Raw genomic sequence first — 13,586 nt, forward strand, 5'->3', positions numbered from 1 at the left:
GATATTTTGATGTGTCACAGTCGGGGGAAAAAAAAAAAAAAAAAAAAAATGGTGAATAAAAAGTGCTTTCCCTCAGTGTGAAGGCCAGGGGCAGGACTCTGTCTTTCAAATAAAAATCACATGGAAATGTTAAGAGGAAATGTTGCTTAGCTAAATAGCTTATACCTGTACAGCATTTATACAGCAGTTGTAAAAGTTAAAAAAAAAAAAAGTCTCTAATTATATGGCACTTATTCAGCATGCATGCATTACACTGTATATTTGAGCAGTCTGTGACAGTGGGGTGGCGTTCATACAGCTGTGCCACGGTTTATCTCCAGATGCACCAGTTTGGGATTTTTCCCTGACGTGTCATGTTCACTGTTGTTGTGGTTTTCTGGTGTTTTCTCACCTCCCTTCTCTTTCTTCTCATCGCTGCTCCTATTAGAAAGAAAGAGCGGCGGTGAATTTTATACCTTCATGTCACTCTGGAAAGTCATTTAAGAAGGTATTTCTAAAAAATAAAAATAAAAAGAGGTATTTTCCATACACTCTAATGAAACAAGATGCTGCTTTTGAAGGTAAAACTTTACTTCCTTCACACGTTTTGCCATCTCACACTAATTTGCTCTCTTTCAGCAGCTACAGTATCCAGCCATGAATGTGCATATTTTCATGTTACATTATCACTCTCACTTTTTCTTGAAGAGTTTCTTGAATGAGCTCCTGAAGCCTCCTTTATCCTGCTTCCGACTCCTCTCACTGAAGGGCGTGTGGTTATTCTCCTCTATCCCACCCCTCCACTTTGATTCGTCCCCCCATGACTGGATCCCGGAGTCCTGCTGGGGTTGAACACAGTATTACATTTAATTATGGTCTGATTACATCTGGTACCATCTGTAATGCACAAGATACTAATTCCCTATGTCTGAAACTGATGGAAATGTTAATTGTTACGGACAAAGTTCACATCTTTGCTGACACCCACCATGCAGAGCAGCCCGTGAAGATCGTTGCTCTGTTTGTCTGTATCCAGTCTGTTTCCCAGGGGGCTGTGGACCATACGGGATGGAGTTGTACACCCTTTGCTGCCCTTGCTGCCCTGGCGCTCCAGCTTTGCATGGCTGCCCAGTCCCACTCTTTGGAGGGGGTCTGATAGATGTCCACCATCCAGACTACTCACTGTGTTGTCCATCTGCAGGCCGTTCAGCGACTACATAGTAGAGAAAACGTACATTTTGATTTTTACACATGAAAAAAGGTTATTTCAGAATCTTTCTCTCCATGTACACAATCAAGAAAAAGCTCACCTTGCTCTTACGCTGGCTGGCCTGAAGGGGGCGATGCAGGTTGCGGCGCATCATTACAGCTTCATCCGGAGACACGCATCCTCGGCTGGGCAGTTTGCTATAACCGTTGCCGTGGCTTCCACCGTTGCCAAAGACATCACGGGTTGTCGACACATTCGCTGCCATTGCGTGATGCGAGGCTGAGGGGCCTTTGGGGCACTTCACGAAGGCAATGTCAATAGAGGAATCTGAAGAGCCGGACGAGCAGTGGTCGAAGACATCATGAAGGGAGCCTCCATCCTCTTCATAGAGGCTCTCCATCCCTGGGGGGTCTGGAGGGAGAAGGAACTCTCCGAGAGCATCAGCCAGAGCAGAGCCTGGTTGAACCTGACGGAAGTCTGAAGGTCTGGAGGGAAGATGATGCTGGCACGACAGGGACCTCTCGGATGCCTCACTCTCTGGGATACTGCCGAGACCTGAAAGCCAAAAGGTTGGCTGGTTGGTTGTCATTCATACCAGCACCAGATGTGCTACTCAACAGGGTCCAGTATGCTTCAAACAAAGTGGTTTATATGAAGTGCATCTGAAGATGATTGTACAATGCTGGAGCGAAAGGCCTGGAGATATCAGTGCACTCCTTTGAACAGGGTCGCACTTCACAAGTTCAGACGCTGTTCAACAATCTGACAAGCACTTTAATTTGAAGCGTACTGATGCTTCCTCAGATCAGCTAAATAAAACTCACAGGTTTCCTGCTAATGCCCAAACATCAAACAGAAAACATCTGTTTCAACAATCATTAGTCTCTGTAAACACACAGACCTGTTGGCTTGTGGTTCCGTGAGTCCAGGTCAGGGCTGAAAAACGGGAGCTGGGAAGGCCACTCTGTGTCATAACAGTGAGTTTCTGGATCCCGGTCCCGATTCCAATCCTGGAAACGGTGAGACTGGATCTGCTCCAGGAGATGCTGTTTGTTGCGCTTCACCTGGTTCGCACGTTCCCTGTTAGGAATGAATGATTCATAAAGACGATTCATCAAAAGTTAACCTATGGTAACCTGCGGTATGTCGCCTCCTTGGCAACAAGGAGGAAGGAATCAGTTTCCAAGACTAAAGGTCGTATGTGAAGGTCAACGAACTGATGGTGCTGAAGACTGGTGATGAACTGCAGGATAAAATACTTACAGCATGGCTGCACTGCTGCAAGGGTACGGTGAGCCAATGTTGTTAGCTTGAATTCCACTTTCTACTGTCTTTAACAGCTGTTTCATGGTAGACCTATGGGGGGGGGGCACAGTGAACAAACAGCTTCACCTCATTTTGTCACATTCAAACACTCAGAATATGTCTTGGTTATCCTCTGAAGCGTGCATTTAATGTTATCTATTTATTTATTGATTGAAGCATGGTAATTCTGACCTCTTCACCTCCTTGCGGTTGTGCAGCAGAAGCTCCTGGTTGTGCTGGAGGAGGTGGTGGTACTGAGCTGTGAAGGACCTGAACTGCTGGATGCTCACCAGCAGCAGGTAGTAGTCTGGGTGCTCTGCATCTGTCTGCCTCAGCAGCCCCTGCACACACAGATATATGATTTACTCATGTTTGTTCACAGTACATGAGCATATTTCTTTTTGTTTCTGCTTTATGATCATGTTTCTCTCTTTGTGTATTACTTCAATTGAGTGTGTGTTGATCTGACCTGTAGCAGCAGCAGGTACTCAGGGATCCTCTGAACCGGCTGAAGGAGCAGAGTGTGGAGGGAGGGTTTGGATTCGTCACCCATTATGTCACTCTGACAGAAGCAGCAAAGGTCGACCAATCGGGATGGAAGAACAAAACCAGTTAGTACAGCAGGTGCAACCAATGTGACTGTATTCGGCTGTGTCTGCAGCTGTTGTACACACAGGATTTTTATTTTTATTTTTTGGATCACCAGCCAAAGTGGCTTCTAGGAAATTTAAGACTCATCAGAGTGGTGTTGGATTCACAAGAATATGTATTTTAGCTTTCTCTTGTCACTTCATTTACTCAATATCACACCCTATCCATTGATGTCCTGTCTTGTGCTTTCATGTCAAACTATAGTCATGATTTTGTTTTTACCTCCATTAGGGCAGAAGACTTCACGGAGCTGGAGGCGAGCATGGTGACGACCGACAAACAGTCTGGGAGCTCCTTCAGGTACGACACGTAAAAGTCCAAGAAATCACTCTGCAGGGAGACGGAGAGAGAAACACTGTCTGTTTACATTTTTCCACCTCCTCTGCTGTCTTTACTGTGCGACAGAAAAACTGCAACAATCACAAACAAACTTAATGTAAACCTCAGATTAACTGTTAACTGTAGAAAAAAAAAAGCACTATGATGATGAATTTTAATATAATAAATTTTTTTTTAAAAACAGAAAAATAAATACAGGATTTCCTTCCTTCTGTTTTTTCTTTCTTTCTGTTGTTATTTCTTCAAATAGGCAATTGTTCTTATCAGTCACCGCATTTCCTCCCATTCACTCACAGCCAATTAGCCAGGCATTGGCTTTAACAGAATAGACTCCTTAGCTTCAGTTTATTGTGTCTGTGTTTGGTCGCCACTAACTAGGAGCTAACATCACAAAACAAAGTAGAATTCAGTATTTTTGTTTCTTTAAATGACACATAGGAAATCTGACTGGGAGTGCATTCAAAAGTTTTATAGAAATAACAGTTTTTATATAAAAATCATTACATAAGCTTCACCAGTTGTATTATAATTTTGTCTATGAGGATTTGTATTATCCTTTGTGTCATCGGTCATTTTGTGCCGTCCGTACCACATCTGTATTCCAGCGCCCAACATGGCTCCGCTGGAATTTGACATTTCTTCTAATGTCGGTCACGGCTGCCAAAGTGATTCCGATTCATTATAAATGGCCAGTCACAAGGTCAAACCACCGCTCCACACGAACTGGCCTGGAACAGCTCAGTGTTTTTGTGAACGTCAAGCTTTTGATTTACAAGCGAGTAAGATGGAGGTCCAGATCTCTGCGGTTGAACCTTTCCGACATTTCTGAAGGTTTTCAGTGTCAGAAAGGTGACAAAACATTCCTCTGTTATTTTGTCTGCAGTGGGAAAACTATGACAAAGTGAAAGCAAGTGAGGAAATGATAAGAGATCTCAAATTATCTGTTTCAACTGCAAGGAGAAGAAATGTCAGTTTGAAGACTAAACACTTTAAAAGACAAGAAGTGAACATCTTTAATGGATCTGATCTCACATGAAAAAGGACAATAACCACTCTCGTATAGTTCTCTGTGCTTCTGAGCAGAGGGTGTGCAGTTCCCCTTCAGACTGATGGTCAAAGATGCAGTCTAATTCTGTGTTTACCTCTTTGCTGGTGAGCCTCATAAACACATCCCCCATGATGCCTTGCCACTGGCACTTGAGCACACGGTCCTGGAGAGTGTGGAGGAGCTCGAGATGCTGCTGGATCAGAAACCTCAGAGAGCTAGGGAATGGACTAAAGGCAGCGAGAAAGAGAGGATATGGTCCAAATTACTTACAATTAAAACTATTATTGTTAAAATGATTTACTTTATTGAATAAACATAGAATAAGTGAAGGCATAAAATGATAAAATGAGAATTAAATTACAGTAAAATCACAGAAGAAACCAAAATGTAAAAATCTGGCCTTTGAGACGACAGAAAAAAGCCAAGGAAGGAAGCATTTCCTGCTCCCACTATTGGCTCTTATCCAGAAGTAATTGCAAACATCCTTCATGGCTGTACTTTCATCTAACATGCTAAACTTTCTGGCAATTATTGTGCTATCTTATGTGACAGACATCTGGCAGCAGGTAAATCGAGTTAAAACAAATGCAATCATTTACAAATACCATTTGACCCAGTTCAGCAGTTGCACCTTTTCATTTGTGCGTTCGGTCATTGGGAACACGTGGGCTGAAGCTGACCAGTGATTTCATTAGAGTCTTTTTAAAAGAGTATCCTCTCTGTCCCACTGGTGTATATAACCTGCTTTTATTTGATTAGTTCATTTCCTGTTCTCCCCTTGCTGCAACCTCTCAAATTAGATCAGTAGCAACTCCTGGAATAAATTCTGAGTTGTGATCTGTGTGTGTGTTTATGTGGATGTGAGAGAGGGAGATGATGAGAAGAGAAATGACTCATAACATCAGGGAGACCTTTTCTACTCCAGATAACGTTGGGAATATCTGGGTCATTCTGAGTTTCCTTAGGTTGTGGGTTCACCTTCTTAATCAGATACACTTTTTAAATAAGACCTCAAAACAAGGAAATTACCTTCCTGTCCGTTATTTGTTCATTTCAATTAAGTCTCTTAATGTCTGTTTTTGTAAGATTTCAAGATCTGCCCCTTTGCAAGTTTTGTCAGACTGAACTCAGCTGTCTTTGTGTGTCCGTAGTCTTACCGCTTGTCTTTGGTGGTGAGCGCCTCCGAGCCGTTGAAGGAGATGTTGGCCTTCAGTAACAGAGACAAGTGGGAGACGTAAACTCTCTCTGACTCCAGGAGCTCCAGAGCCGCTCTCTGTCTCTTATCTGCATGCACAGAAACGCAATAAATGTTTCATCGCTCATATTCTGCATGTTCTGTTTTCTTGTGGCACTGCAAAAGCTGAACATGTAGCGGTGAAAAGCAGGGAACTGTAGCAGCCCTCAAACTGACAAAGTCATTCTCTGCCATATGTGCAATGTTGAGCACTGAGGTAGGAAGAGTTCAACATTTTGGGAAAGAGAGTTTGATGGGAAAGATTGATGTCACTCTCATCACTCTGTGTTCAGTTTGAAGCTGGAGCCATTTAGTGTTAATGAGTGAGTCATTCATGAGTAAGACATTGTATCTTGTTTGTTTAATTCGTTCTAAGAAAACTAAGATTTAAAAAGACAGTTTGTGGAAACGATCCAAGAGCAAGTTTACAGTATTTCTCCCTGCTTCCAGTCATCATGCTAAGCTAAGTTAAGCTAAGCTAAGCTAAGCTAACTGTAACCTTACATTTATGTGCATGAAGTGAATGACATGATCTTTTCCTCTAACTCTTAGCCAGACTGCGAATGCATCACATGTACTGTGTGTGTAGTAGCATTAGTGAGCCAGCTGTAGATGGTCGTGTTAGCAGCAATAGTTGCAGCAGCACTAGTAGCAGTTGTGAAAGTAGCACTTGCAGTCGTGCCAGTGACATGTTGTATTTCTTACTGTTTTCAGTCTGGCTGTTGGGGGTTTCTGTGTCGTCTCTGCTGTTCTTCCCCTCTCCCCACGCTGGAGACTTGGACAGACAACCCCTCTGCTGCTGTGGCTGAAGCTCCTTCTCAGAGGTAGAGGCTGCAACACACACACACACACACACACACACACACACACACACACACACACACACACACACTCAAATGTGAGTAAGTGGCTCTTACTGGTCTTTCCTCTTAACCCTACCCATCCTTTTGGTTTAGTGGCTAGACTAGACATTAAGGTCACACTTTATTGTAAGTCATTCTGTTTAGTATTTAAGAGCAATCTATAGACAATGAATACATACTTTATAATACATTATAATGTAGTTGCAAGCAGATAGTGTTTATTAATCGTCAGCAACTATAACAACTCCTGTCAGAGGGAGACTATGAATGATAGCGTAGTTAATCACAGTTGCATAATATGTGTGTGTATTTATAATATAAGAAATTTAATCATACTGTACATTGAGAAATATTTTTACATTACTGTTACTGTTTATAAACTCTAGATAGGGGTTAAATATTACTGACATTTACAAACTCAGCCACACACACAGACTCACTCTGTGTAGACGTGTTGCTCCTCTGTGGTGACCCGCTGTGTGGCAGACTGGAAAAGAAGTGTTGAATAACGTTCAGTTCTGATTGGCTCGGCACGCAGATGTGTTCATCCCCTGATGCCGTTAGCACATCTGCCTTGGAGCTCTTTCTACTTTTGGACCAATCAGCACAGTCCAAGGGGAAGAAGCAGAAGAACATAATGAAAGAAAAATAAAATAAAACTTATTTGCCAAGTTACACAACACGGTTGATCTTTTTGCATCCAAAAAAGCCAAAGCAGCTCTTGAGCAATTTCACATGCTGCACCTCGCTCAAGGGCACTTAAATGATATGAGTCGGCATTGTGGAGATCACATTTACACAAGGATCATTTGTCTGTACAGACAGAGATTATCAATAACAAAAAAAACAGCAAGTAAGAGAGAGGATTGAAAAAGATAGAATTCAAATGTGTTTTTGTGGGTGAAACAAATGAGTGGAAACATGCATATACTGTGTACAGTATGCCAGTGTGTGTTTCAGCCCTACCTGTGCGGAACAGAGACGGCATCCTTGCTGTTTTCAGACTGTAATATTTCTATCCTCTTCTGAACCTCTCTCTGTCTGTTGGACACGTCCTTAATGTGGAACAACGCCACATTCAGCTCCTCCTGCAAACAGATTATACAGAGGGGCGGCGTTAGTGTATCTGCTATCAACCCATAAGACTGTCTGTCTCTGTGTGGGTTTTTTTTTTTGTAATGCTGTAAACAAAGATTTGGAGGGAAATCTGCTGCTCTAGGGCACAAATGATGAAGAGGGCATTTTTTTCTTCCAGAGCAGCTGTTGTTATCTCTAGTGATGGCAGACGGGACAATTACACCGACACGTTTAACTTCTTCTGTATAGCTACAGAATCATCAGAACATCTATTAGAAGCCTGCGTTGTCACAATCGTGTGTGTGTGTGTGTGTGTGTGTGTGTGTGTGTGTGTGTGTGTGTGTGTGTGTGTGTGTGTGTGTGTGTTTGTGTGTGTGCAGATTGTATGTGATAAACACTAATACATTCCACAGCTTTTACAACATGGGCTACACGAGGGATGTACATTCTCTACCACTGAATGGCAGTGTGAGTGTCTGAGAGAGAAGCTTTATATAACCTAATAAATTTAATTAGTTTACATTTTCAACTGAGTTCCAGTCAGATGTTCTAAATTATGTTACAGAGGCCTCTCCACCTTTGGAGAGGCCTCTGTAACAGACTGTGTGTGTGTGTGTGTGTGTGTGTGTGTGTGTGTGTGTGTGTGTGTGAGTGTGTGGTTTTTTCACTGTGTAGCGTCTCCAGCACCTTGAAAGTGTTGAGCGAGTTCTTGAGGCCCATTATCTTATCTTCCACGTCAGTCTGATGCGCCTGGAGCTTCTCCTCCAGGCCGTGGTCCCTGTGACGCAGCTCGCCCAGCTCTGTCAAGGCAACATGGAGCCCCTCACGCAGCTCAGCCACCAGGCCCTGCAGCTGCATCACAAGACGTAATTGAATACATAATGTTTTCGGTATCATGTTTTTGAGCGTGTTGACTGGAAAAATAATCGGAAGAATAGAAGGAAGTTATGAGTTATTTTTCCACTGCCTCTACTGTAATGAGTAAATTAATTCTTTTCTTTTAGTTCTTTGGTTCTTTTGCTGCAAAGTTCTTTGAGTTTTTGTAGTAATTACCAACTTCTTTTATGTTCCTTCATTTCTTCATTTGATTAGTTATTTTAAGGCATGAAATGTCAAAAAAATATCTTCTTCAACATCCACTTTTCTGTCTTTCTTTACTCTCCTCCCTTCATCTCTGCCATGATCATTATTTCCATATTGTCCCTCTTTTTAAATGTCCTTTCCCAGTAATATTCTATAAGAAGTTGATTCTTTATCCACCTCCATTTTCTCTGCAGTTCCATTCTTTTCTCATTCATAGCTGATTAAATTTATTCAACGGGGATAACCGAATCAGCTCATGGGAACACAACATGGGTTGAGCGTCTCTCTCTCTCGCCCTATCTTTCCATCTCCCTCTTTCTCGCTCTCTCTCTCTCTCAGTCATGTGAAAGGCATCAGGGAGCAGACTGAATGGAGCATCTGTCCTGTTTGCCTCCTGCTCTTTTTCCTGTGCGGTGGACAGTGCTACTGTACATCTGCACACCTCAGGGCCGCAGATCTAACGAGCTGCTCACAGATATTATTATTTGATTGCATCACTTGCAGCAAATATTGTGGTTGATTCCTTTGACTAAGCAAAGAAGGGCAGGGTGGAAATGCTGACAAAGGCTATGTTCACGAGGACAAACTGTAGTGTAAATAATAAGAGAACTTAGATGAACTCATTGAAACCCATTCAGAACTCAATCTGAAAAATTCAAAGATTACATTTTTGACAGCTTTTGTGAGTTACATCAACTTTTTCACCGCAGCATTTTGTGGCAGCTTAACTCCAGCTCCAACTCCAACTGTGAGTCAATATGTTCTTTGGATCAAATGTCACCAGACCTCGTGAGAATCCAAATATGAAAGAAACACGTAGTCTTCACACACTTTACTCTCACACCACATGCACTATGATTAGAGGAACTCAGATGCTACATTTTCTCTGTAATCGCCACAGTGTTGCTCTCAGGCTGAGTGAGCACCGTTTGTGGTTTTGCTTTATAAACATGAGAAATAAATATTATGTTTTAAACACTAAGTATCTAAGTATTGCCGTGGCTGACATTATTTGCTGTCAATATTTAAATAGTTTAATTCCCAAAATGTTTTGGTGAGAAACATCTGTATACCCTGGGTTAGAACTTTGAATCTGCAGCACAACTGGTTTGCTGTGATACAACTTTCATCAACATCTTGGTAACTCAGTTCATTTCCCTCTTCAAGTATAAATCACATTTAAAAATGCATGAGGCGCAGTCTAATGGTCAAAGCTGAACTTCAGGATATCCTTTCTACTTTTCTATCCAAGAAGCTGTCTGTCACATCACTAGATTGCCCTTTGACCTTTCTGTGACTTCTGACCTCAATGTTTGCTCTTCATCCTGAGGGGATTACAGGTCATAATGGTGAGTTGAGAAGTTTTCCCACGGAAAATTGAAAAGTAAATGTTACGGTTAACAGTAACTCAAGAGCACAGCGAGTTTAGAAAGAGCAGCCAACACAAAATCAAAAAACATAAGGTTTTAGATTTTAGATTGAGTTTTAGACCTGTGCTCCTGATAGAGGGAGTTGTTGGGAAAGTATTACGAGCCATAAGTACGTCACCTCTTTAACTTTTCTTTTCCTGCTGATAAAATAGTGACATTGACTGATTATGGTTACCTGAGCGATCTCCAGGTTAGCCTCCTCCATGTGTTCTTCTTTGTCTAAAAAAATAAAACAGAAAACAGATCTCAGTGAGACTCCCACACCTGCAGACGTTCACCTGTGTTTACCTCATGTTTCCATAAGCAGGCATGAAAAACTAGACGGCACATTCTTCATAATAATGTGGTGATAAAACAAAAGTGTAGAAATTGTAATCTGACATTATGTTTCATGTTGTCACAAGAAAACCTTATTCATTCAGTTTCACTCTTCTGTTTCTTTATTTATGTATCTGAATTCAAAACTGATACAGTCCAGGTTTTAGGTTTCAGAAAAGACAGCGGTTAAAGAGTCCGGCATGTATATTAGTATATTGTAACTTCCTGTTGGATTCATTATGAAACCTCAGCACTAGTACCACAAGTCACAGAGTCCATGGTCAACAAGTGTGGCAGCATTTTTCTCACTCCAATAGCATTACTGATGCTAGTGCTTCCAGAGATGAAGGGTGATTTATTTTCCAAAAGCTTCATAAGAGCAGTGCTTTTCTTCTGTTTTCTGCTTCAGGGTCATCCAGCAGAGTTCCCTCTAAATCCAATCTGTTTGCTGATTTTATAAAAATGCAGTGTAAAGGCTGCTGAACTGAATAAACTAGGATTTTTAAATCACTAAAATACATTCCACAAACCCTCAGCCTATAAATAACTCAGTTCAAACATTGTGAATCATATGAATCATTAGACATTAAATTAAATTAAATTCAAGTAAATTAAAGAATTATGTAATAAATAAATATGTGAGCGTGGCTGGTTGTTAGTCTCTATATGTCGGCCCTGTGATGAACTGCTGACCTGTGCAGGGTTTACCCCTCCCTCGCCCAATGTGAGCAGGGATTGGCTCCAGCCTCCCCGCGACCCTATAAGGTATATAAGGTATAGCTGTATAGATAATGGATGGATGTGATAAATAAAAAATGAAATAAATAAAATATTCTGTTTTGGGTTAGTCGTCATTCATGGTTTGATCAAATCAGAGGAATAAGTCTCTGTGATGGATGGTTCGTGTCTCTGTGTGATGTTGGCTAAAAAACATTTGCAACGGGACTCATGACAAATATTTTATGCCACAGAAGTCAAGGTTGGGACAGTCAGGTTTAAGAATGCTGCGGCCGTCACGTGAAAGTGCTGCACGTCCAATTCCTGCTCAGAGGAGAGAGTCCTCAAACTACCTACAAGCATCATTTTCTATTTGCTCTCACTCTTTGTACGTCAATCTTTTCTCCATGCGCTGGAAACGGAGCAGAGCAGCTTGAGGAAGTGTCTCCTGATGGACTCACGTATTCATTTCTACTGATTTCTAGCTGCTTTCTGGAGTTTTGAGAGACTGTTGTTCATGTTCATGAATGGGCTGTTGCTCCACGAGGAAGTCCAGATTTGTCATGGTGTTTTCTTTCTCAATGCAATGCATTTTGGGACAGTTAACTGGCTGTATAAAAAAGCACAATGCTTCTGGTTGTTGTGGAAAATGTCACTGCTCGAAGCTGCTGTCTACATTGCTGGGGGTCATCTTAAACACGTACTTAACATATATTATCATGCATAATTGACGAGGCCCTTTGGCGCAATGTGCAAATCATCTGTACTGCGTAACATTTCTTAACTGTGAAAGAGCAGAAGAAGGAATATAGTGTCCAACGACGGAGTCTTTCTGTCTGCAGGACATACGTCATCTGAGAACTTGGGTTTGTGCTGTTGGCCTCAGTTGTTACAGGCCAAAGGGCTACTATCCCAGAGTGACCTCAAACTTCAAGACAAAAATCATTACAGCTAGACCAACATATCGACCATGGCCAATATTAGCTTACTGCACATCAGCAATGATGCTCAGAGGGTTCTCGGATTATTGACCGCAGTGTAGATGTCGGCCGCTAAGTACCAAGTAATTGCAGTCGGAAATCAATGCCAAAGAAATGTTTGATATCATTTAGAAACAGTGTCGCTGTTAATCAATAGACCAGAAATGTTTTCGTTGGAGGAAAAGTACAGGTGTAACTGAAAACTTTAAAAGCAACTGCTTTCCATTTCCATTTAGGTGAGCTGGTTCCAGGGTCCTGGTGTTGCGGACACTGGCGAGACACTTAATGGAACTGAGCCATTATTAATGATTTTTCTCACCTGTGTGCTTTCCTTCCCATGACAAGTCAAAACATCTGATGTGAAAAGGTGTATTAGTCCCCCCCCCCCCTCGCAGAGCTCCAACAACACCCAAATATCCATATCGGTCTCTGCCGCAAAGTTCACTGTCTGGCTCTATTTGCCAGTGTACATTTTGTCAGATTGCTGCTGTTCTTCAGCTCCATCACTAAAAGCAAAAAGATCCGATTATATGCAGATGGTATGATAAATAGCCTGGTAGCCTGTTGGCTGAGAGACAGTTTTTGTGCTACAACACAATTCTGCTCTTTGAAGTTTCTGAGGGGTCATGGCTACAGCTGGTATCATTCAATCAGATTAACCTTTCTTGGTCAAAATGTATGGCATTTAAATAATCCACAGCCACTGAAGAATAGAAAATCCCTTGTTTGTTTTTTTTCTATCACTTGTATATCTCTGTAAATCAAATATCTTTGTCTGTTTGGCTGTTGGTCTCACAAAACAAGCAATTTGAAGACATCATCTTAAGGTCTGGGGAAATAAAATGGGCATCTGTCAGTGTTTTCTGATATTGTATAGACTTAACAATTAATCAATCAATGGAAGAAACAATAAAGAAATAGTGACCATGAATAGTTGCAGCTGTAGTACAAAGCTGTTTCCTCTGAGAGCATCTGTTAAAAAAAAAAGCTTTTTGGCACCTGGTTTACCTTCTGACAGGCTTTCCATCTTTTCTTCTGTTCTGCCATTTTCCATGTTTAGGTCCGGTCTGGTCCAGTCCAGTTCACAGCTGTCCAGTTCTGGAGTCCTTATCCCGCTCGAGATGACTTCAGTCCGCTCCTCTGCACTGTTCGCCTCTTCTTAACAACCCTGTCCTTTGCTGTGATCACTCACTTTCTCTCCTCCAAAGCATGTGAGTCCTATGATTTCCCTTTTGCACAAAAAGACCCTTGTCTTCAGAGAGTAGAGGGACACAAGAGAAAGATCAGGAGGAGAGAGAGAGACATTTCTTCATCATGCAGTCACATACTGAAGCTAACTCATTAGATTGAAG

At 41.8% G+C, this 13,586-nt stretch overlaps 1 protein-coding gene across 4 annotated transcripts; it reads right to left on the minus strand.

Annotated features, from left to right (window-relative positions):
* Positions 1–33: 33 nt before the first annotated feature.
* Positions 34–13,586, minus strand: arhgef33 (Rho guanine nucleotide exchange factor (GEF) 33). Of its 4 annotated transcripts, none has more exons than XM_087176470.1 (17): positions 13,243–13,586; positions 10,395–10,438; positions 8,394–8,558; positions 7,596–7,717; positions 7,070–7,215; positions 6,472–6,597; positions 5,690–5,816; positions 4,627–4,759; positions 3,368–3,475; positions 2,964–3,056; positions 2,687–2,835; positions 2,453–2,545; positions 2,091–2,269; positions 1,290–1,744; positions 968–1,192; positions 676–818; positions 34–420 (listed from the first exon to the last, which is right to left on the minus strand). In XM_087176470.1, exons 1-17 carry the CDS (start codon positions 13,286–13,288, stop codon positions 291–293), a joined length of 2,484 nt encoding a protein of 827 aa, XP_087032596.1. In that variant the 5' UTR covers positions 13,289–13,586; the 3' UTR covers positions 34–290. The 4 variants fall into 4 exon arrangements, with proteins under 4 accessions (XP_087032596.1, XP_023271495.1, XP_023271494.1 ...); XM_023415727.2 differs by having other exon boundaries at positions 7,070–7,218; XM_023415726.2 differs by having other exon boundaries at positions 676–821; positions 13,243–13,585.

This window comes from Seriola lalandi, unplaced genomic scaffold (assembly GCF_002814215.2).
Source record: "Seriola lalandi dorsalis isolate HSWRI2012SDOR001 ecotype SW California unplaced genomic scaffold, Sedor1 jcf7180002054556, whole genome shotgun sequence".
In the NCBI taxonomy this organism is placed as follows: Eukaryota; Metazoa; Chordata; class Actinopteri; order Carangiformes; family Carangidae; genus Seriola; species Seriola lalandi.